General features: G+C 36.6%; 1 protein-coding gene across 1 annotated transcript in view; it reads left to right on the top strand.

Moving 5' to 3' along the window:
- Positions 1–2,605: 2,605 nt before the first annotated feature.
- The window catches only part of LOC108683186 (blastula protease 10), a 31,227-nt gene continuing 8,503 nt past the window's right edge, over positions 2,606–25,329 (top strand). The window contains exons 1-8 of the mRNA XM_018172479.2: positions 2,606–2,743; positions 5,114–5,207; positions 5,672–5,828; positions 6,444–6,634; positions 7,788–7,855; positions 23,376–23,502; positions 23,968–24,094; positions 24,239–24,373. Coding sequence (XP_018027968.2) covers positions 2,685–2,743; positions 5,114–5,207; positions 5,672–5,828; positions 6,444–6,634; positions 7,788–7,855; positions 23,376–23,502; positions 23,968–24,094; positions 24,239–24,373 — 958 coding nt within the window. The 5' untranslated portion in view covers positions 2,606–2,684. The remainder of the gene's footprint in view (positions 2,744–5,113; positions 5,208–5,671; positions 5,829–6,443; positions 6,635–7,787; positions 7,856–23,375; positions 23,503–23,967; positions 24,095–24,238; positions 24,374–25,329) is intronic.

Genomic DNA, 25,329 nt, shown 5'->3' with positions numbered 1-25,329 from the left:
AGGCAAACGGTTTTCAGTGGCTTAAAAGAGATTTGCCTGCAATGTGCTATCGATTATTCAGACCTTACAAATCAGCGATGATTCATAGATGACTGTCACCTTTACTCGCCACCCTTTCGATTTATTGATGTTTTATTGTCGATTTTTGGCAAATCTGGCCACTCACCATTACGCCACCTATAAACTACTATCGCCACCTATAATCATCGGTGCACCACCCTTAATTTTTATTTGGGCTTAGTGTGTCACACCTTAATTTCCAAAAGTCTAACCGATGGCTCGCATGAAACTTGCGTTCTTAGTCATCATCTTAACACAAGTGGTGGAACATCAGACCGGTTGACGTCTAATCTACGTTCAAATAGACGGCAGGGGCCGGTGTTTTGTGTGAAAACATTCCATTATCACGTTGCACACACACATATAAATCTCGCCGACACTGAAATCTCGGTCCTATTGACTCCCATCAGTCATAAATCTTTTGTCATAGTACATAAAAAAGTAGGAGGAGATTCTCTAACGATGGAGTTATTTACAAAGAAAAAACAGAAACAACTGCAGAGAACAAAGACTTTGAAAACAAGACTACCGGGGCGACTAAAAGCTGAACACTAATTTCGGTTCATTGTTTTCAAATTCGAAATGAATAAATTTTTTGCTACAAGGTTTCCGAGCTTTGCATACAACTTCTTAAGTCAGTAACAAGTTTTAATTACAGTCACTTTTCTCTACTGGAAAAACCAATGTCCAATTGAAAAACTGTACGAATGACTACAATTTGGCATAAATTTCATGAAATCGAATTGAAAATGAGTGCTGTGTCAATATAACCTTAGCATAGATATTATAAAGCGCGGCATATACGCACAAAACATACAAGATGATTCCGTGAGTGTGTAGTGTGGACAATATTTTTCAGCACAAAATTTTAGGGCAAAATAATTGTACCTTGATTGTAAATCGATGCGATGTTTCATCGCGTTTACTTCTAATATTTATTACATACAAGGGTTGTAGGCGAAGCAAACTAGCTGCCAGACAGCAGTCCAATTTCTGAAGAAACTCGTGTCTAGAGAAATAAGCCTCTCCAAAAAAATTTCTTTTGCAAAATCTTGACTCATAATTACAATGAATAAATTTTGCAATATTACATCGAATATTACTGTAATATTAGGAAAGTTTTTGAAATCTTGTTGCTAGAAATGCTATTCTTAAAAGAATTTGTTTCAAAAATTTTATAGAAGAATCATAATTATCAAATACGAGAGAAGTGATTCAATTTACGCACCTCTAAATAAGGAGTTCAAAAATATCAATTGAACAGAATGATTATTTTAAATATTTATTAAAGAATATATTGCCATGAATCTATCTAACTAGAAGACCTTATAAAACGTATATTTTTCATCACTTCACAAATGCACATACGTGAGTTTTACAGTATATACGCATTAATGTCTAATAACTCCAGGGATTGCATCGTTGCTATCAAACATTATTTGCTAAGGAAAATGATTTTAAAATTTTTAATTGCATTTTTAGAACAAATAAATTTTATCATCCTGGAGAAGTAATAAAGTTTTTCGACGAATTATGCACCAACGACCAGTCTCAACCTAATATCGAAATAGTCAGCTATTTGTAATATTGTTCCCCATTAAATCGTAAACAGTCCGTGAGCTCAGCATTGCGCATTTCTTGAATTCCAAAAGAAATAAGGCGTCACTCTATTTAATTTAATTTAATGTCTTTAATTTACCTTTAAATTAAAACTCTCTCGTAAGTTCTCAAAAGTTCGTAACATTTGAATTTGCAAACCCGCATACAAGTTAGCACATGGTGCATAAAATTATTTTTGTAAGAACTGAAAGTAAATTAAGACTAAAAAAAATTATACGTCTTGAAGACGCATGCGTAAAACTTGCATTACAAAAAGTTTTTAGAGAACTGTTGTTTTGTTGTTTGTAATTTTTAGTCATCATAAAAGTCAGTAATCTCTCTGGAATTCCGGCCAGTAAGCGGCCGCATAACAGGCAATGTCTTTATTCGTACAGCCATCAACTAGTGAAGTAATCATAAACAATAAATATTAAAGTCTGCCGTAGTGATGGAAATTAATTACAAAGTTTGTAAATATTTTCTTGGTATTTATAGACTATGTGCGCCTAAAATGATCGCATATCAAACTTTTCAGGGATTTATTTTGATTTAGTTTACTGTATAAACTTATCAATAAACAATAAACTTATTTATGAACATATTCCCACTTTTAAAAATAAAACTAAGATCTACGGTATTTTTCAGACAATTTCGATTCGAGGATATTGATTGTGAATAATTTTATAGTTATTAATTAAGATCAGACGAGTATAAGTTATTCTTTTGAGGAAAAATGAGCATTCCAACAAAAATATCTTGTAAATTGCAAAAAAATGTTGATATTCAAAATTATATCATATTAAAAACTATATTGATCAAAATTAAATGAAAATTACCCTTCCACTCCCCGTGCCTCCACTCTTCCATTCCCCCATTTTCATTACTCGTCGAAGTTCCGTTTTACTTAAATAATTCTCATTTTCATTTATTTTCTATTAATTATTTTACTGCAAATTCTCTGGGATCATATTTGTACACTTCCTTCTCCCCATCCTCTCTTCACCTCACCCATCCACACAGTATATATGGAGAGTGCGATCACACGTCATCATAGTGAGACGTCTTCTCTTGTCAGCTGGTCAAGGTGAGCTCTGAGATCCAACGCCTTTATTTATTGTCTGCCTTGGAATTTAAGGCATAATTTTAATATAATTCGATTGCGAAGAAATAACAGAAAAATTATGGTTTAACGAAAATGTCATCTCTCGCCAGTGTTAGATCAATAAAATGGTTGTTGACAAGTTTGTAATAACGTGATGGTCTTCTTTCTCGAGTAAACTTTTCGTTCTTAAAGCATAATTTTTACTGCACTGATGATGATGTTGCATATTGACGGTCGTGTTGTTCATTCGTACGGCTGTTACAATTTCCGTGTCGTTACTGTTTATGGCTGTAACCAAAAGATATTTATATATATATATATATCCAAAAATGATATAATAATATAAAAATATCATATAAAATATATTATTAATATGATAATAATATAATATAAAAAATAACATAAAAATATAAAAGATATATTTTGTTACTTGGCCTTGAATCCACCAGCCAAGATTTAGACTCAATCTGCCCCACGGCTCGCCAACCAACAATGAATTGACCAGCATTTCAAACTCAATCACTCAATCTATCGTAAAAACATATCAATAATATTTCATATCTTAATATTAATGTATTGCATTTTATTCACAGTTACAAAAAATTTTCTGAATCGTAAATCATCTTGTCTAAAGTCATTTTTTTCGTGTTCATGTTCTTGGCGCTGAGTTGATGAGTTATGGGCATGAACGATATAAAAAAAACGAATAAATTAATGTACATTGACTGCTTTGAAAGTTAAGTGGTGAATAGCGTGTGCAAGCCCCGGCCGCAAATATACTTTTTAGCGCATTTTCTCATTTATGGAAAAAATCCACTATTGTGCTCGCCATGTCCGTCTGTCTGTCCGTCTGTCTGTCTGTCCGTGACCTCAAGTTTTCGTCGACGAGAAAATGCGCTCTCTGTCACTCACTGCAGTGAGTACTGAGTTATATTTTTTTCTTTATCAGATGAATTAATGATAAAATAATGAGAAGAACATACGTAGGAAGCAAGTAATGGTTTGCATTTTAGTATTCATGTTGCATTTGTATATCATCCATGCTGTTCGAAACTCACGATTTACTAGAATTTACTTCAACAGGAATGAAGCATGAATTTAATGCTTAGCTGATATTCTTACAATAAAATTATCAAAGAGGGTATCTTATATCTCCCTCCTGCATTTCTTTCCAAAAGTCTGTCATTTATATACTTTTTATATAATTAGTAATAGATGGCAGAATTTAATTGTTTATACACGTGCGATTGATGACCAGAGAATTAGTTGATTTATATTATCAGGGAATGGAACTTTTCTTCAGATGACTTTTTTTTCTTTTTCGTGACACCCTTGACAACAACGTCAAATTCCAAACCAAGAGCAACAAAGGCCCCTGCAAAAATGCGGGAGTTATCCGAGAGGCCGGTGTCTATTTTTATATTATTCGGCTATAAATTTTGCTTCAAAGAATGTTGTAGACTTCTTCATGTTTTGAACAACATCGGACAAATTGGACAAACAATCAAGACACCGAGCCGCTGTCTCATTAGCTACCTTCAAACTACTGTAGAGGGCAGGTGAACCACGCGAGACAAGCTTACAACCAGACCGTCACTGGCATTTTGCTGAACGTACTCACCAGCATCGTGATCATGCAGCGGCCTGACAACAACCGACCGACGATAGCTGAACCTCTCATCTCTACAGATTGGACTCCAGCTATCTATTTTCTGACTGCCGGATTTGTCTGAACTCTTAGTTTTCCGAATAATTTTTGGTCCAAAATTTTACTGTGTATCCTATTTACTTATATTATGTACTTATTTCCACCAAAATGTCAATATTTAATGCCTCTTCCAACTTGAAAATGAATGTTTGTTGCATTCGAAACGTCGTTAATAAAGAAAGACTACTTCCTGAAATTTGCCTTTTGATCTACTGTCATCTGAAGAAAAGTTCCATTCCCTGATAATATAAATCAACTAATTTAATTCTCTGGTCATCAATCGCACGTGTATAAACAATTTTATATAATATACATTTTGATATAATATATATTATAATATACTTTTATAATATAATTTTTTACATCATCTGATTATATACAAAAAATCTGTCTTTTTATAATATAATAATCTTTTTAAATATATATGATTACATGAGTTATAATAGCCTAAAGTCATTTGATAAGAAATAACACCGACGATTGTCATGCATTTAAGTTTAGAACTCATTTTTCTGCTCGTCAAAAATCGTAACTCGCTGCTTATTTCGCATGATCACTTACGTTCTTTTACCTTAATTTATTGCAATGAATACATTCAAAATGTATGACAATACCTTACACGAGCGTTTTATTTTCTTCAATAGTGCAGTGATAGTTGTCAAAATGGTTCGACGGGAGACGCTTCAAACGTTCCTGATGCTCTGCCTCTGCTTGGCGAACATCGATGCCGCTCCAATGGTACAGTTCCTTTTCGAAAGATTGGTATTGCTTCACGTTAAGACTGTCCATTTTAAACAATACTTCAGAGGGGTCAATTAAGCTTTCGGAGCTGGAAAATTTGTATGAAAATCATGGAAATCTCTGCACAATAATTGAGTAATGTTTCAAAGAAACCATTAATAAACACGATAAAATATGTGCAAAAATTCTTCGATAGAAAGAAGTAAGATATTTGTAAATAAAATTAATGGCACTTGCCATGCTACCATATTTTAAGAAATACAGTAATCGAGCGTTAATCCATATTCATTTAGTAACATACGCTAAGATAGTATAGAATTAACTGACTTTATTATAGCTCGGATTAGTGATGTACTTTCGCAAACTTCACGCAGGGATTTACAGGCAATTGAAATATATATCATTTCTGTATGTAGTTCAACATGACGATGCACTTTATTTCATTTCAAAATGTTTTCCAGGATGTGCAACGCCGAGCAGACGGATCCGTCTTGATAGCCGACATCCTGTATTCTGCGGAGCAATGGGACCGTTTTCTTGATAAAAACTTGTTGGCAATGGAAAGGCTTTGGCCCAAAAAGGACGGAGTTGTGAATATTTTCTACAAAATATCGGATCGTGAGTCTATACCAGCTTAAAGCGTTGCAAAATCAATCTTGCATTGAATGCAGTTTGATCACCTTTTTCGTTTTCCTTTCGTATCAAACTAGCAAGCGTATGCTACGAAGCCGAGGAAAGAATGAATGAAATTTGAGAATTATTTTTCCCAATTCATTTTCCTGAATTACGTCCTCCGGAATCTTTTCAACCCGAATCCAATTAACAGTTTCGAAATAAAACAGGCCGAAAATGAATATGGGCATGGACAAACACTTATTTTGCATGGAACTCTTATTTCCTTACTATTTTGATCACTGAACATTTTATTCAGGCATCAAGTACACAATCTCAAACACGAAAACTTGACAAGCTTACAAGATCTAAAATTTTCTACTGCTTGCCGTGAAATATGAACTTTATGAACCTTTCGTTCTACCTGAATATTGTGGAAGATAATCTCACAAATGAGCAGAACTTTAAACGTTTGGCAAAACTACGTGTAAAATAATGAAATACCGCCTATCACAAGTGTTACTGAGCTTTTATTCATCTGTACCATTAACGGGGGATGAATAAGAGGAATATATGTATATATTAACAGTTTTTAACATTTTTTTCACTTTGACTCGGCAGCGGGAGTAGACACGACTGCTCTAAACTCAGCGATCGCTGCCTGGGAGGCCAAGACATGCATCAAGTTCTCTAAGATGGCAGAGTCAGATGAGCGCGTCGATTACATGAACTTCTGGCTCAATAAATTCTGTTACGCCACCATAGGTTACTGGGAGGGCAAACCTACACCTGTCAGCCTCGCAGATTGCCCTGTACGTGCCACTGTGAATGGTGAATTATCTTTTCTTTTAAGCAACATGTTTCGTATACTTCATCTGTTATCAATATTGTTTGAATAAGAAGCAGCAAGTCGCGACCGTCTGCAAAAACAGTTAACATAACATAACATATTGATCTCGGCGCTTAAGTGCAGGTCTGATGTGGCCTGTCGCCGATTCTTTTTTTTTTTTCGTGCCTTGTTCACAGAAGATCTAAAGCCGTGTCATTTGACCGGATATTTTCACGACTGACGAAATTTTGAAGTAGCTACTAGACTTCCACCGGGTTCGATATGGTGCTAGGCATTTCAAATCTGAACATATATTTTTCCATAGCTTTATCTAGTCTGTTCTTGAACGCGTTCATACTTGGAGCGCCAACGATGTCATCGGGGAGGCTGTGCCACATGTCGGTGATTCGAAGCGAGAAGAAATTTTGTCGCGTGGAGAAGTTGCAGCGTAGTTTTTTTAGTTTATAGCTGTGGCCCCTGGTGTTGCTTCTTGTTTCAAATTCTGTTTCAAATTGTTGAAAATTTACTTGTAATTTTAATGTTAGTTAAGTGGCAACTTTAGTGGCATTGTCTATATTGTGCGTTGAAGGTTTAATATAGAGCAATAACGGTCCCAAAATGAGCTTAAGATAATATTTGAAAGATTGTTGAAGGTATTTCTTGCATGTAGACCGTTTTATTCTTGAAATCAAAATCACTTCCAAATGATTATAAGACTTAACGGAAACTTGGTTTCATAACATTATACCTACAATTTAGCGTTTGGTTATTATATATTCTGTTGAAAAAGAGGAGTACCGAATGAAAATTTATGACTTGACCACTGGGTTCCAATCCAGTTACGTTATTTCATAAGCTAGATGATTATTTACTTATTATAGCATATGTGTACATATATGAACAAAGCCCAGTTTTGTCATTTTAATATGGAATATTTAATAAGCATGTACTTTATCACAAAATTTCATGAACGTGAGTCCTGAACTATGATGTTTATGGTTTTATCGTAGGGTGAGTGATGTATTGAATGTTAAAAGGCATTTGAATAATTTATCTGCATATCAAGGCTTATCCAAGGTCCAATATAATTCCAGTTCTCAAATAACAACAGTGGGTTTACGAGGTTTTTTTTACAGGAAAGGGGACCGACTCACGAGATCGGCCACGCGTTGGGGATGGTGCACGAACAATCACGAAGCGACAGGTTTGTGAGGGTGTACGAACGATTACGTGATGTGAGGTATGTGAGGGTTTGTTTGTGAGGGTATACGAACGATTACGTGATGTGAGGTATGTGAGGGTTTGTTTGTGAGGGTGTACGAACGATTACGTGATGTGAGGTATGTGAGGGTTTGTTTGTGAGGGTGTACGAACGATTACGTGATGTGAGGTATGTGAGGGTTTGTTTGTGAGAGTGCACGAACGATTACGCGATGTGAGGTATGCAAGTGCATGAACTTAGCGGTTTATATTAGGAAGGTATAGTGATAAGAGAAGAAAATTTCTATCACATTACCGGATCATATAAATACATTGACAATTATAAAATCTAACCTTTCAAAAATGCTTCCTAAATAAATATTTAAAAGCAAAATATACACGCATGACCAACATTACAAAAAACTTATGACCTAACATTCACTGTATTCACTTATTTCTATTTACACGAGGATGTACTTTACACATCGACGGCATGAACATTACTAAAGTAAATTGGCTGATTTGGCTAAAGTAACCTTAGATTCACTCTAATAAAAACTTAATAAATAAATAATCCATATAATCCCTAAAGACAACCTTGAACTTTGTTTCTACGAAGCTTGGTTAATACTTTGCTCGAATTGAAGACAATTGAATAATTGTGACCTTTGGCCATTCACATAGACGCATTTTCCGTCAGTGCCATTGGGCGACACACCGCCATTGGGCGACACAACCATTATAATTTATCCTTAACCGAAAATATCCTTAAACTGAAAATTCCCATTATAATTTATCCTTAATTACCTTTATTTATCTTTTCCTACGACCGTTTGTTTTCGAAGTTGATTTAGGCCGCGCCATACGCGAAACTCACCACTGCATTATAAAATAAGAGCAGTATTTGTATGTATAGTAAGATTTGGTGTTGAAGATTAGGCCTATTCTGCCCTATCGTCTTTTCATGTAGTTAGTGTAACTGATTTTTATCCAGGAATAAAATAATTGGTCTCTGCGAACAGAAGGAATAAAAATGAACTTTGAAGCTTTAGATTATAAAAGCCATATTGTTCATCAGCTTTTACTGACTAGCCTTCACTTCAAAATCTATTTATAAACTATCAGAAGAGATACTCTCGGGATTTCGAAGATTTACTAATACTAATACACACGTATTAGTGATGCCTTGAAGGATTTCACTAAGACGCTTTGTTTTCTTTCACCGAATTTCACCATTTGCGTCACTGACTTGACTGAATTCACTGACTCTCACTCTTCGCTCTCCGAGACTCCTTTTCAGGCTTCTCATTGCTCAATTAAAGTCAAAACCTACAGAAGAAACAACGAAAAAGCTCGCGCACGAAAGTATGTTGCCATAAACTCACTTCACTTCCACACTGAGTGAACAATAATCTGTACTTCACATTTTCGTTGCTATTTTTTAAGATGAAATTTACTTTTGGCAATACATTTTTGCAAAATAATTTTTTTCGTTATTTTATTATTCACTTGTTTCGATGTGAATTTAGAGTGAGGCAGACGCACATTTCCTTTTCATTACTTCACAATTTTATTGATCAACTCCAATTCAATTGCATTTAAAAAATTTAATCGAACATGTGTTGAATATTGAATATGTCACATCATCACGAGTTTAATTTTGAACCCTATTTGAGACAAATTCCAGAAATTAATATATTTAAATTCTGCTTCAAATTCTTGAAAAATTCATTTATCATTAAATTATTTACCGTATGAACTCTAAAAAGTGTGCGCGATAGCAAGCACTATCGATGTTTTTTAACAATAATATTCCATTTTGTCGATGATATTGATTATATGGTATTGGATGTGCTGCACAATTACTCGTAATTTATTCTAATTTTATTTTCAGGGACGAAAACATGATTGTGATCGAGGAAAACATTAAGCCAGACCTTAAATATAATTATAAAATATTACCGACCATCAACTTCGGCGTCCCTTACGACTACTACTCTCTCATGCAGTACTTTGCAGGGGTGAGTCATACATGCACTACCATGACTGGGAGAGTTATACATGCACTACCATGACTGGGAGAGTTATACATGCACTACCATGACTGGGAGAGTCATACATGCACTACCATGACTGGGAGAGTTATACATGCACTACCATGACTGGGAACATTGCAGGATCAGTGTGGGCGATGCGCCTGCTAACGTATTTCAGGAACAGACTCGAAGGACTCACACATGCCAAGTGGTTACTGGTTTCTATCTGACATCCTACCCAACTGTGACTTTTCAATTATTTCTACTAATGAATGTTATGCTTTTCCATATGAATGATCACATCAAATTATTCTAACCAATCATAAATGAAAAAAATCTTTACTTTTGAAAGAATTTCTCGAGATGCAGCCCGCAGTACGGGGACATTGCCTAAGGACTAAATTTTAAAGAAAGAAAAGTTTTTTTTCCAAAAGCCAAAGTTTTTGTCGACAATGATTGGTCGAATGAATTATACATTCAGCTAAAAAGTTGTTTATTCTGTCTCCTCCCATGTCAACACCTAACCGTTGCCATTTGAATTTAACTCAAAATAAACTGGAGTTGTGAATAAATAAACAGCTCATGTGCAGTTGCAACGATTACAATACACAATTAGAGCAGCTAGGTAAAGGATTCGGCCTTACATCATCATTTTCATAGACTGTTTTTCATGCGTTCATCTGAAAACAACAATTTCTGAACCATGGCTAAAATGATTGTATGAATTATTTATATATTTCAGTATTCAAAATTACTGAAATATCAAAGAATTCTATTTGATGAAGCTGCTGAGACTTATCCTTAGACTGAGCTACTATACACTTATTGTTGAACACCATATATATCTATATATGTAATACAACTTGGTATTTTCTTACATGCTGCCTTAAGTAATTTTCATTCTACTTTTTTATCCTACAGAGTTTTAGCGTGAACGGCAAACGCGTGATGCTCGCTAAAGATGCTCGTTTTCAAAATCTCATGGGACGTGGCGATAAAATTACACTGATGTTTCCGGCTTGCCAGATGTTTGTTTGCCTTTTGAATTGCGCGCTTGCCATTGCCACTCGCCTCCTCACATCCACTGTGCTCCCACCATCCTTAGTGACGTTTGCACCCAGATATGTGAAGCTCTCCACTTCCTCCACCTCTCTCTCTCCAGCCCTCAGCTTGTTGTTGCTCCTGCTGTTGACCTGCAATATCTTGCATTTCTTGGCATTCAATTTTAGCCCCTCTTTTGCTGCATTACTCTCTAACCTGGTTGTTTTTTGCTGCAGGTGATTCATTATTGAAGACAGAAGGGCAATGCCATCTGCAAAGTCAAGGTCCTCCAGCATGGTCGTTAAATTCCATCGGAGCCCAGTTCTTTCACCTTCCACGGTCCTGCGCATTACCCAGTCGATCACAAGGAGGAACAAAAATCCTGACAGGCAACACCCCTGTTTCACTCCTGTCCTTACTGGAAACCACTCTGTTGTTTCGTTCTCATCAATCACGGAGCACTGAAAGTCCTAGTAGAGTCCTGACTAGCCGGATCAGCTTCTGAGGTATTCCATATTGGCGCATGATGGCCCAATGGCTGTCTCGGTGTATTGAAAAACCAAATGATTATAATATGATTCTATTTTATTTTGATATATTATATTATCTATTTTTTGCATTTAGACGTTTTTATCAGCCTATTTCTTGTACATTGTAAACGGGGTGTTGAGGTAAGCTTATTTTAACTGAGTTACCCCTCGCGGAAAAGTCGTGGGTGTTCAGTGTTACTGGGTTGGGGTGCACATGTTTCGACTCGAATTCAAGTAGCTAGATCTGGGCTACCAAGAATAAACGCCACCGTAGTTCAGGAGATAACTCTTAATGATTGCCTCTAACGGACTAATAAGGGCATAGGTGAAGTACTTGGTTAGTTCCAGTTGCTGGTAGCGCTCGGTAGGGCTAGTACCCGTGCCGAGCCCTTCTCGTGTTGTGGGGGCTAATAACCTCTGCACTCGAGTATATTTGTCAGCGTTTTGGTACAGCTTCTGCGGTACCGTTCGCGCCTCTCGTGTCGTGGGAGTTAACACCTTCCACGCTCGAGAGTAATCGGAACTTGGCAGTGCATTAGGGCTTGAACCCCTAGTCACTGCGGCTGGTCGTCGGCATCTCGGATCGGCTAGTTCCCGTACCATTTGCTGTCCGTTTTTATGATTTGGCAGTGCATTAGGGCTAGAACCCCTAGTCTCTGCGGTTCGTTGTCGGTATCTTGGTGCGGTTAGTTCCCGTGTCATTTACTGTCCGTTTTTATGATTTGGCAGTGTATAAGGCTAGAACCCCTAGTCTCTGCGGTTCGTTGTCGGAATCTTGGTGCGATTAGTTCCGGTATCATTTGCTGTCCGTTTTTGTGATTTGGCAGTGTATTAGGGCTAGAACCCCAGTTTATTCATCCTTTTTATTTGCGATCATTGGCCAAGTGTTCGGGGTCAGAGAATGCTTATTTATTTATTGACTAGTCCCCAACAACGGACAGACGGACGGACGGACGAACGGAAATGACGAGCACAATAGCGCCTTTTTTTCCATACATGAGAAAATGCTCTAAAAATGAAGAAAAATTATGAAATAAAATTGAATTATAATGGAAAAGAAGGGCCATTCAATTTTTTTATGAATATAACCTGTTGATATCTTTATATGATTATTCCTTTCTTATGACGTGACTTGGATCCTTAAGCATCCTCTCTCGGCCCTTGGTTTCAAAAACCGTTGTAAATCAAATGATTCCTCCTGTATAGATTGAACCTTCCATTCAGTACGTACCGAAGCACGTTTTGGTACGATATTGCACGAACCTATTTATTGCATATGAAATGATTTACAGAAAAAAGCGTTAGATCAGAAGACCTATTATTAGTACTTCAAGAATTCAGCATCGACAAAACAGAGGTATGACAAATATATATAACTCAGTACTCACTGCAGTGAGTGACAGAGAGCGCATTTTCTCGTCGACGAAAACTTGAGGTCACGGACGGACAGACAGACAGACAGACGGACATGACGAGCACAATAGTGCATTTTTTTCAATAAATGAGAAAATGCTCTAAAAAGGGGTAATCTCTGAATTACCTCGACTGGAAGGTATCAACACGTTGCGAGTTATGATTATAGGGGTCAAGTAGTTTGTAATTCAATATCTAGGTTGGAACTAGTAAGAAAAGAGAGTCCTGGATGCCTTATGTCAACATAAATACTTAAGGTAACATTATAGGAGTATTAGTCATTCTTAGAGTGACTCCCTGACCATGAAGATGATAATATTAGAGCTCTTGAAATTAAAAAATGTATAATAGAGGTGATATATTGATGGTTTCTACGCATTGCAACCTTCAAGTAAGCGAAATTATTATTTTTGATAAAATTGAGATAGATATACATGTATGCATTATATGCTTTTACCCATAATTTTTTATAGTTCTAAAATAATGTTGTTAAGGTAGGGCTTTGAAACCTGGAAAACATATTTTAAAGACGTCTGTATGATCATTTTTGCCCATTATTGTGACCTCTAAAAAGGCTATCTGAATTTTAGGGAAAATTTTCACACATGTGAAATTTTTTCATAATTTTGAAAATTTCAAACGACCCTCGAAACATGATGAAATTAGTCTTGGGGTCTAGAATTTTTTTTCGTTTTTCTGCTCATTCAAATCTTTTCCGCACTATTGTGAAATATAACTCCAAGAAGTTGAAGAACGGTTCACAGTTCACCCTTTTGTCCAAGAAAGCCTCAATTACAATTAATTTTTTATGCATTTTCTTGGAGGTTTATTTGTGGCATGAGCAACCTTGCAAAAGTAATTATTCGATCAAGTGCAAATTAGACTGATCGAAATCAAACGCAACTGTGGCTAATCTAATATGACATCTGACTATATTCCGTCCCTCGTAATTTTTTCTTTAAAACTGTTAAATTTTTTTCTCTTGAGCTTCATGAAATTTATTGTAATTTTGGCCTCAAAATTTGAGAGTTCGTTTACATTTAAGCTCAATATAAAGATGAGACACATCCGTTTGAAAACTCAGACGTCAAAGTTTTAGATGAAAAAGATACAAAACTTTTGAATTGAAGATTAATTATTGAAGTAGTAGGTATAGTCATGATCGCGAATTGAGTTAAGTTTAATGTGCAGAATTCCAATGTCTAGATGTTTTTTGCCGCATCACATTTCAATTGCATTTAATTTAGCAATGCAATTTCGGAAACGAAGTCAAAAAATAAAATTTTTATAATTGAGTTATTTTATGAATGCAAATCTTTTGAAAAATGTGAATTAACGTTTAGTTAAGAATTAAAATAGAAGGCCAACTGTTTTAAATTTTCACTGCAAAATAACTCTGAGTTAAATTTTTACTACTTAGTGTGTCACACCTTAATTTCCAACGGTCCAACTGATGGCTCGCATGGAACTTGCGTTCTTAGTCATCATCTTGACTCAAGTGATGGAACATCTGCCATTTGACTTCTAATCTCTACGTTCAAATAGACGGCAGGGGCCAGTGTTGTGTGGGAAAATATTCCATTATCTTGTTGCACACACAGCTAGAAATCTCGCCGGCACAGAAATCTCGGTTCTATTGACTCCCATCAGACATAAATCTTTCGTCATAATACATAAAAAAGAAGTACGAGATTCTCTAACGATGGAGTTATTGACAAAGAAAAAACAGAATAATAACTGCAAAGACCAAAGACTTTGGAAACAAGACTACCGGGACAATTAAAAACTGGAGCACTAACTTCGGTTCAATGCTTTTACGTTCCAATGAACACATTTTTTGCCACAAGGTTTCCGAGCTTTGCATACACCTCAAGTCTGGAACAAGATTTTGATTATGCTCACTTTTTTTGTACTGGAAAAACTAATGTTCAATTGATAGACTATACGAACGACTACAATTTCGCATACATTTCAAGAAATCGAATTTAAAATGAGTTGTACGTCAACATAATCTTAGCATAGATACTATAAAACGTGGCGTATTGGCACAAAACAAACAAGATGATCCCGTGGGTGTGTAGTGTCGACAATATTTATCAGCACAAAATCTTAGTGCAAAATGATTGGTACCTTGACAGAGTGATAACTGTGAATCGATGCGATGTTTCACCACGTTTACCTCCAATATTTATTACATACAAGAGTTGTAGGCGAAGCAAACTAGCTGCCGGGCAGCAGTCCAATTTCTGAAGAAACACGTGTCTAGAAATTTAAGCCTCGCCAATGAAATTTCTTTTGCAAAATCTGTACTACTGTGACTCATAATTACGACGAAAAAGTTTTGTAAGATTACATCGAATATGACAGTAATATTTAATAAGTTTTCGAAATTTAGTGGCCTGAAATGCTTTTCTCAAAATATTTTTAAAAATTTTTAGAGAGAATTCATAATTATCGAATGCACGAGTAGTGATACAATTTACGCACCTCAAAATACGTAGTTCAAAATATCACTGGAATAGAATAATTATTGAGAAATGTTCATTATATACATTGGTCTACCTAAAAAGAAGACTTCAACGTGTATTGTTCTTCAATTCTCAAATGCACATTCGTGAGTTTTACCATACGCGTCGTTGTCTAATAACTCCAGGGATTGCATGGTTGCTATCATGCTTTGCTTGCTAAGGAAGATGAGTGATAATCTGTGAATTAATTAAATTAAATAATCTGTGAGCTCAATATTGCGCATTTCTTAAATTACAAAATAAATATGGCGTCATTTTGAATTTATCTTTAAATTAAAACTCTCACGTAAGTTCCGAAAAGTTTGTAAGATACGAACTCGCAAACTCGCATAGAAGCTAACACGTGGTGTACAAAATTATTTATGTAAAAACTGGATGTACATTAAGACTAAAAAAAAAGAGTTTAAGCTAATACTTGCACTAAAATAAAGTTTTAGGAGAATTGTTTTGGTAATTCTCATTTGTAATTTAAAGACATCATACAAGTGAATGATCTCGCTGATGTTCGGGCTGATAATTGCTGCCGCATTTCAAGCATTGTTATTCGTACAGCCCTCAACTAGTGATCTAATCATTGTCAATAAATATTGAGAGTCTGCCAGAGTGATTGAAATTCATTACAAAGTTTGCAAATATTCTCTTGGTATTTATAGACTATTTGATAGTCATATGAGTCAAAAATAATGTCCTTACAAACGTTGCAGGGATTAATTTTGATTTTTGATTCAGTTTACTGTTTAAACTTTAATATTTTTTCAAAAAAAAATAGACCTAAAGTATATGGCGTTTTCTTAGAGAATTTCGTAGAGAGGATATATTTGTAAATAATTTTATTGTCTTTAATTAAGATCAGACGAGTTTACGTTATCCTGTTGATGAAAAATTAGCATTCCAAAATAAATATCTGGTAAATGGCAAAAAATGTTAATATTTCAAATTATATAAATTAAAAATTTATGTTAATTAAATTCAATGAAAATGACTTCTACTCACTCAATTTCTTCTACTCAGTGGCAGCACGCCACTCTTCCATTCCCTTCTTTTCATTACTCGTCGAAGTTCCGTTTTACGTTAAATCATTCTCATATTCATTGCTCTTCTTTTAATTTTTTACTGCAAATTCTCTGGGATAATATTTGTACACTTCATTCTCCCCATCCTCACTTCACCTCCCCATCCACACAGTATAAGTGGAGAGTGCGATCAGACGTCATCATAGTGAGACGTCTTCTCTTGTCAGCTGGTCAAGGTGAGCTCTGAGATCCAATGCCTGTATTGATGTCTTCCCTAGAATTTAAGGTTTAATTGTAATACAATTCAATTACAAGTAATAACAGAAAAGACTTTATGTTTAACGGAAATGTCATCTCTTGCCAGCGTTAGATCAATAAAATGGTTGCTCACAAATTTGTAATAACATGATGGTCTTTCGCGAGTAAACTTTTCTTCCTTCAAGCATAATTTTTACTGTATAGTGATGATGACTTTGCATATTGACGGTCGTGTCATTCATTCGTACGGTTATTACAATTTCTGTGTCGTTACTGTTTACGGCTGTTACCATAAGATATTTCATTATAATGTGTGCTTATCTTGAAGTTAGGCATTCATATCGCATATACAGTAGAGGCTCAACATGAATACACATTATTGTAGGTGCTTTTTCACTGACTTTGACAACCTCTGTTGGCATGGAACGCACCAGCCAAAATTTAGGTTCAACCTGCCACACGGCTCGCCACCCAACAATTATTTGACCAGCATTGCAAACTAAATCACTCAATCTATCGTAAAAATGGCAATAAATTTTCAAATCATGATATTTCTGTATTGCATTGTATTCACGGTCACAAAAAGTTTTCTGACCCGTGGCTCATTTCGCCTGAAGTATTTTTCGCGTTTATGTTTATGGCGCTGAGTTGATAAACTCAGCAACGAATAAATTTATGTACATATTGACTGCGTTGAAAGCTAAGTGGTGAATAGCGTGTGCAAGCCCCTGCAGCAAATAAACATTTTTTTTGTTCATCAGATTGATAATAAAATAATGAGAAGAACAAATGTAGCAAGCAAGTAAAACTTTGCATTTTAGTATTTAAGTTAGCTTATATGCATCCAAGCAGTTCGAAAGTCACGATTTTGTAAGATTTACATCAACAGGAATGAAACATAAGTTTAATGCTATAGTTGATTTGCTTACAATAAAAGTTGCAGCGCAGTTTTTTTAGCTTATAGCCGTGGCCCCTGGTGTTGGTTCTTGTTTCAATTGGAAAGAATCGGCGACAGGCCACATCAGGCCTACACTTCAGCGTCGACATCGCTATGTTATGTTATGTTATAACTGACGATTGATTGAGATGGCTGCTGGACTTATTGCCTGGTCCGTAAGCTGCTAGGCATTTTAAGACCGAACATGTGCTCCTGCATAGCTTCATCTAGTCTGTTTTTTTGAAGGTGTTCATACTCAGAGCGTCAACGATGCTATCAGGGAGGCTGTTCCACATGTCGTTGACTCGAAGCGAGATGAAATGTGGCCGCATGGATGTGTTCCAACGCAGTTTTTTTTACTTTATAGCCATGGCCCCTGGTGTTGGTTCTTGTTTCAAATTCTAAATAGTCCATCGGACTGCCCTTAGAGGGGTCACTCGCGGTGGTCCACCCCCCCCCCCACCCCCGCCAGGTGTGGAGGTGAGGTGACCATGAGAGTCGTCATAACTACTGCAATTAAACAATATATACCCAATAGTCTCCGGAAAGTTTTCTCCCCCTCCGTCAACCCTGGCCCTGGGTTGCTTTTTTACCAACGGGATGACGCCAAAGCACTAGAATCTAATGACCACCGACATCCAGAGCTCAACCTGGAAATTTATCTTTCCATACCGGTCCATGCTAGGGAATCGGAAGCATCTTGCGTCGTGCAACAGACGCACTCATCCATGTAAGTATGGGGGCTAGCACTCAACCACGTTTAATAATTCGACTTCTTTTCAGGGGTTTACAAGTCCAGGGTAACACGAGTCATGCTTATAGGAACAGATTAAAATAAACTAGGGCGGCTTGGTGGAATTGGTTGGTCAATGACAACAAATTAACAATTGTAAGTATTTTATTCTTAGCTCACGTGACCTGTTGGATGATGTTGGCAACGGGGCGAACTAGGAGACGAGGGCACGTGGCGATGACGAGGTCTCGGGAGCACGTGGTGANGAAGCATAATGCATAAGTTATTATAAGTCAGCTCAACACGATCCTGCTAGAGCAGCGGCTGTAGCCTGTAATAAGAGTGAGCTGTGAGTGACTGAGAGTCGGCAGTATATGTGATCTTGCCAACGGATGCGGTAATGCACTAGCATGCATTTTCTCTACACTATTTTTCTAAATAAAAAAGTCGTTATGTAGCGAGATCCGCTACATATAGGCACTGGGATCTTTTTCGTTCTCTTACCGGGAAGCTCTCCCGCCCACCCCATCAATCAACCTACAAAATTAATCACACCCCCTCACTTCCTAGCGCTTGATATTTACTCTTTACAAGCTACTCACTTCCAACTGCCTCCTCTCCCAAAGCTCCACCACCCGCTGCCTCATGCGCCATATTTGGTCCGACCAGAGGACCTCAAAACCATCCATCTCAAGCACCTTGGCCAAAGCGACCTCCAATTAATTCATCACTCACATTTTCAACATCTCTGACTCCTCGGCTTCTATTTCGGCCACCTGGAAGAACTCCATAACTATCCCTATTTCAAAGCCCGGTATACTCAGTGATCAGGGCTCGTCCTACCGTTTCATCTACCTTCTCTGCCCGGCAGTTGAGGTCCTGGAGCGGCGCATATTCCCCAAAATGTCGGTTTCCCTTGCCTGGCTTGCCACCGTCCTCTCGCCAAATAGTTTGGAACTTGGACATTCTACTGCCCTCACCCTCCCGTTCCTGCAGAAAATCGCGATGGGCTTCAATCCACAGCGGTTATAAGCCCGGACTGGTTAAAGATCTCTGTTAAAGTATAAAAAATTGAAGTTCATCGTTCATTTTTGAAGTTCACATCAAGGCTATTCTTAATTGCCGGTATGATGAAGAAAAACGAATGTGTTTTGTTCAATGACCATTGTAAAGTATGAATGAGTCATGCTGTTGCAAGGAATTCGAAATTATATTTAAAAATGTTGCTGTATGCCTAAAATTTATCCAGACTTTTTTTTTCAGCAGCATTCGGGTGAAATAAATCTCCGCAAGTATCTTGAGTGGTATAAATGGATTAAATTTTTTATGTAACAACCAAGTGTAAATCTACAAGGTAATGGTGTTTTTACCGCGCACTGGCATTGATCAGAGACAGCAATATGCGGCATAACTTTCATGTCTTATTCTTAATTTGTGAATTGCAAGCATTATCCCGTTTGCAGGCCTATAGGAATAAGATGTTTAAGTCTGCTAGAAGGTTCTGACTGAATCATAAAACCTTCATTTTTTTCAACTGTTGGGGTTTCATATATACGGACTTGGCTAGTGGCGGTCACTGGGAAATTAAAATGGCTGAAATTTCATGCATAGCAACGCAGACTTTGGCTGAAATCGGTTGACCTTGGCAACTGGGGACCTTGGCACGAATTGGCTGTAATAAATATTGAAAGTTTTTTATGAGTGCAAGAAAATACTCATAGGGCGCTTTTTTTTGTTTCATTTTCGTATTAATTACAATAAAAAACTGTTGGTGTTTCAGGGAATTTCCCAAGTTTGTCGCGATAAATACTCATAGTAAAAAGAGTAAAATGATAATTAAAACATGCCAAGACAATTGATTTCTCAATATTTCCCTCCCAATAAAATATAATATCTTTGCTTAATTGAAGCACTTTGTTTAAGCCATAAAGTTTTCAATTAATAGCAACAATTTACAGAGTAAAATGAGTAGAAGTACATTTTCCGAAGTCAGGTGATAAATGGAGAAAAAAATATAACTCAGTACTCACTGCAGTGACTGACAGAGAGCGCATTTTCTCAAAATCGACGAAAACGTGAAGTCACGGTGTTAGGGACCGCCTGTAGATACAATAATTTTATCGATAGTTAGGTTACGTTTTTGTCATTTTGTTTTTGAGTTACTATTACGTGACCTCGTGTTGTGTTCTGTCGAGCAACTATATGGCTTAAAAATAATTATTTCTATTCTGTCTGTGTTCTGTCGAGCAACTGTACGGCCTAAAAATGATTACTCCTAAACTATCTTGTGTTCTATCGAGCAATACGGCCTAAAAATTATTACTCCTATACTGTCTGTGTTCTATCGAGCGACTGTATGACCTACAAATAATAACTTATGTGCTTCTGAGCCAAGTATTATAACTCCCGTGTAATTTAATTTCCCCAGAAACTCAGTACACGCAGGTTTTCCGTGCCCCGGAGTGCCAGCGAGCGGTGGTGAAGTTCGACGACTTCGAAATCAAGCCACGCAGTGACAGTAGTAATCGCTGCGACTTTAGCTTCCTCGAGATCCGCTCCGACGTTTCAGTGCCGGAGGGGAAAATGTATGGCTTGTTTTGTCATGGTTTTTGATTAACGTATGAATGAAGCAAATTCATTAACTCATTCATTTACTTATTGCCTGCTGCGTGTAATATCAACATAGCTAGAATTTTCATCATTTGATCACGATTATGAAAAAGTATGAAAAATTCCCTGTGTTAACTAATGAAAAAAATTTCAATAAATTAACATGAAGGATTAGAAATTAATATTTTGGTCTGCATTATGAACGCTGTATTAAACTTTACGTGATTTTTTTTAGATTTTGTGGCGAAGAAATTGAGAAAGGAACAGCGTTCAAAAGTGACAAGTCGGAGCTCATCCTTCATTACATGAACAATGACTACTCTAAATATGGCAAGAAAAACAAATACAGAGGCTACAAGGCTACTTTCACCACCGAGGCCATACCCACCTGCAGGTAGGAGTTGAGAAGAACGGGTGCGTCCTTTACGATGTTAATTGTGAGATATGGATTAGTCAAGATGTTCCAGAGAATTCGTAATCATGTTTAAGAAATTCACTGAATGTTTGAAAATATTTCACGCAAAAAGGTTTCTGCGGCAATCGAGATAAATAAGAAATATGCAACTTCATTGTGTGGCACTCGTAAACTTCTATTTTGCGAGCAATTCTAGCCCGATGAGGTTAGGTCAGTGGTTCCCAAACTTTTTCAGGCTGGCGCCTCCTTCGGCTCATTGGTGAATTTCTAGCGCCCCCCACAGACATACGCCTCTTTCTTGAAATTTATTACGCTGCAATTTTAAAAGATAAAGGTTAAACACAAATGTGTATTTCACAAATATAACCCATTAAGTGAACCAATATGTTTTTTCAGCTGTTTTAACTGTTTCAGCACTAGAAACCTAGGATGTCGCGGGCGAATTTACGGCCAGACTCGTGGCCGGTCTCACGACCAATCTCCAAATTCAAGTATCAAGTAATATCTCCCAAATTAATGAACGCAGCTCAATGAAACTTTGAACACGTATTCATCAGAACCTAACGGTGATGTTTAGCTGGTATTTTTTTTTAAATTTCACCTTCATTCGTGAGTTACGCGTATATTGCGAAACAGGCCGAAATTCGCAGTGATCAAAGAATTTCTTCCAAACTATTGAACCAGATTTGAACGAAATTTTGAATATATACATTCCAACTACCAAACGGCGATTTTTTAGCTTATAAATTTTTTTAAATTTTACCTTCGTTTGCGAGTTTTTTTCCATTTCACCGTCATTCTTGATTTCACTCTTCCTTATATTCGGCCCATATCGCCGAGTAATTTGTCACTTAAATTCGCGGTGATCAAGAAATTTCTTCTAAACCACAGAACATATTTCAACAAAACTTTGTTTATAAATACCTAACCTCTCAACGGTGATGTTTAGCTCGTGAAAATTTTTCTATTTTGCTTTCGTTTGCGAGTTATACAGATATAGGAAGAACGACCGGCTTTTCTAGCGGCCGGTTTAACCAAAAGCCTTTTACGTATAGCCGTATAACTCGCAAACGAAGTCAAAACGAAATAATTGTAAACATCACCATTGCTGAGGTTAGGTATTTAAATACTACTTTTTGTTCAAATCTGTTCAGTAGTTTGGAAAAAATTTCTTGATTACTGCGAATTTAGGCCCGTATTGCTGTTTAAATCACGAATGTAGGTGAAATGAAATAAAAAAAAATCGCGAACGAAGGCGCAATCGAAAAAATTTTCACGAGCTAAACATTACCGTTCGGTAGTTAGGACTGTACATTCAAAAATTTCGTTCGAATCTGTTCAGTAGTTTGGAAGAAATTACTTGATCACTGCGAATTTCGGCCCGTATTGTCATATAACTATGGCAAAAACAAACNATTCCATATCGGGCTTCTCATTGCTCAATTTAAGTAAAAACCTATAATAGACGCAACGAAAAATCTCGCACACGAAACTATGTTACCACAAACTCACTTCACTACTACACTGATTGAACAATTACTTGTACTTCAGATTTAAGTGGATGTCTTTCAGAATGAACTCTATCTTTGGCAATACATTTTGGCACTATAATTTTTTCGTTATTTTATTATTCACTTGTTTCGATGTGAATTCTGAGTGAGGCAGACGCGCATTTTCTTTTTATTACTTCACAATTTTAATGATCAACTTCAATTCAATTGCATTTAAAAAAATTGAATGAAACATGTGCTGAATCTTGAATATCAGACATAGTCACGAGTTTAATTTCGAATGTTATTGGAAGACAAATCCCAGAAATTAATGTATTTTAATTCTATTCAAAATTATTGCAAGCTTCATTTATCATAAAATTATTTTCCGTATGAACTCTAAAAAGTGTGTGCGATGGCAAACACTATCGATGTTTTTTAATAATAATAGTCCATATTGATTACATGGTATAGGTTGTGTTGCTCAAGTACACATAATTTATTAAGATTTTATTTTCAGGGACGACAACATCATTGTGTACATGGCTAACATTAAGCCTGCCATGAAACACAATTATGATAAAGGTCCGACCATCAACTTCGAAGTCCCTTACGACTACTACTCTCTCATGCAGTACCACGACCGGGTGAGTCATACATGCACAATTTTGGACCCAAAAGAATCGGCGGGGGGCGAGGCACACACTAACTGATTGTAGGATCAGATGCGAGTGACAAATACCTCTTATACCTCAATTATATATATAACAATAACCGGAAACAATCGGTAACATTACCGGATATGGGATAGAAACCCGGACAAAATCGCGTCGGATTGTGTACTCTGCAATTAGTTCGTACTTAAAAATTGGGCGCGAAAATAAATGAACTACACTACCGGACATAAAAAAGCCAACCTCGTTAGGTTATGGTTAGAGTTAGGGGTGAATAAAACCCTTTTTTACGGTGCTAGAGGCCTTTCTAGAGGGGCTAGGTCCAGCCAGGTTAAGTTATTTATTTATTTTTGGCAATAAATATATACATGTAGTGTAACTAAGCATTTTCTTACATGCTGTCTTAAGTAATTTTCACTTTGCTTTTAACTCCTACAGAGTTTTGGCATAGACGGCAAACGCGTGATGGTCGCTAAAGATGTTCGTTTTCAAACTCTCATGGGAGATGGCGATAAAATTGCGCACTGGAACGCCAAGCTCATGAACACCATGTACAAATGCACAGGTGAGGCTTTTGAACACCATGTGCAACTGCACAGGTGACACCATACGTATGGCTGATAAGGTCACGTTTTCATGTATTAATTCACTTTCTTGTATTTCACATTCATTTTTTCATTCACATTTATTTATTCATCTCTTCTTAAAGACGACTGGTTGAAGGCCTGCAAGCAAGAGTCTGAGCCCTGCAAGAACGGCGGCTACACGCAGAAGGACTGCAGCTGCGCGTGTCCACTGGGCACGACTGGCGACAAGTGTGAGAATCTCGTCATGAGCTATAGAGGTGAGGCATAATACTATTAATAAGAATAAGTGTAACGTGATAGTCCCCAAAATTATTGTGATCGAATACCATTCAGAGGTCCTGATCAGTCGCCCCTACCACCAATGCTACATATTGGCTCATAATATTTAGTGTAATTTCAATTGATTCAAGTTTATGGGAAGTGAACACTGGGACGAGTTAGCTCTCATTTGAAGTTAGCTTAGCTATGGGAATGAGTTAGCTCTCGTTTGAAGTGAACACTAAAAACATATTTTAATGTGGCGTATGTTTAATGTTTCCGACTGATGTCAGATCATGTTGAATTCCATTATGAGCACTTTTGAGATTTTAAATAAAAAGTACTAACTAGAAATCTTTTATGAAACTGTAAGTAGTTGCTTACTACTTGAAAGGTTAATGATATACTTTTTAAACTGTTTTATCCGTGAGATATTTTCATTAGGTTGGTTTTTGAATGATCGTCATTCTAGTCGACAGCGGTGAACATATTACGAATATAAAAAATATATATTTAAAAAAATCAGTTACTCTATTAGATGGAGTCACTTTTTCTCCAGCGATTTAATTGCTGGTTGTCCTCTTCACCTTTCTTGAGCTGGGAAATTGTGTTTACGCTTCGGTGGAAGGTCATCAGTATATCCGTTATTTCTATCACAGTGATACTCATATTTTCCTGTTTCTATTTATTATTCTCTGCTGTGACTCGAGGCCAGGCTCTAATGTTTTGACATGCAAACTGCTGGGATATCTTAAACACCTATCATATATTTGGATGTTATAGAATGTAGATGATCAAGCGACCATGAAAATAAATTCTCAACTTTCAATAAAATTTGACCTGATGCAGACATGATAGACGCATCACCTTGCAAACAATTTTGATCTATCGTTTACATTATCGTCGCTGAACACTTGCATTTCAACACAGATGCTCTGATAAAGCAGTTCTCTCC

The sequence above is a fragment of the Hyalella azteca genome, unplaced genomic scaffold (genome assembly GCF_000764305.2).
Source record: "Hyalella azteca isolate HAZT.00-mixed unplaced genomic scaffold, Hazt_2.0.2 contig1557, whole genome shotgun sequence".
NCBI classification, from domain to species: domain Eukaryota; kingdom Metazoa; phylum Arthropoda; class Malacostraca; order Amphipoda; family Hyalellidae; genus Hyalella; species Hyalella azteca.
This window is presented reverse-complemented; position numbering and strand designations above follow the sequence as displayed.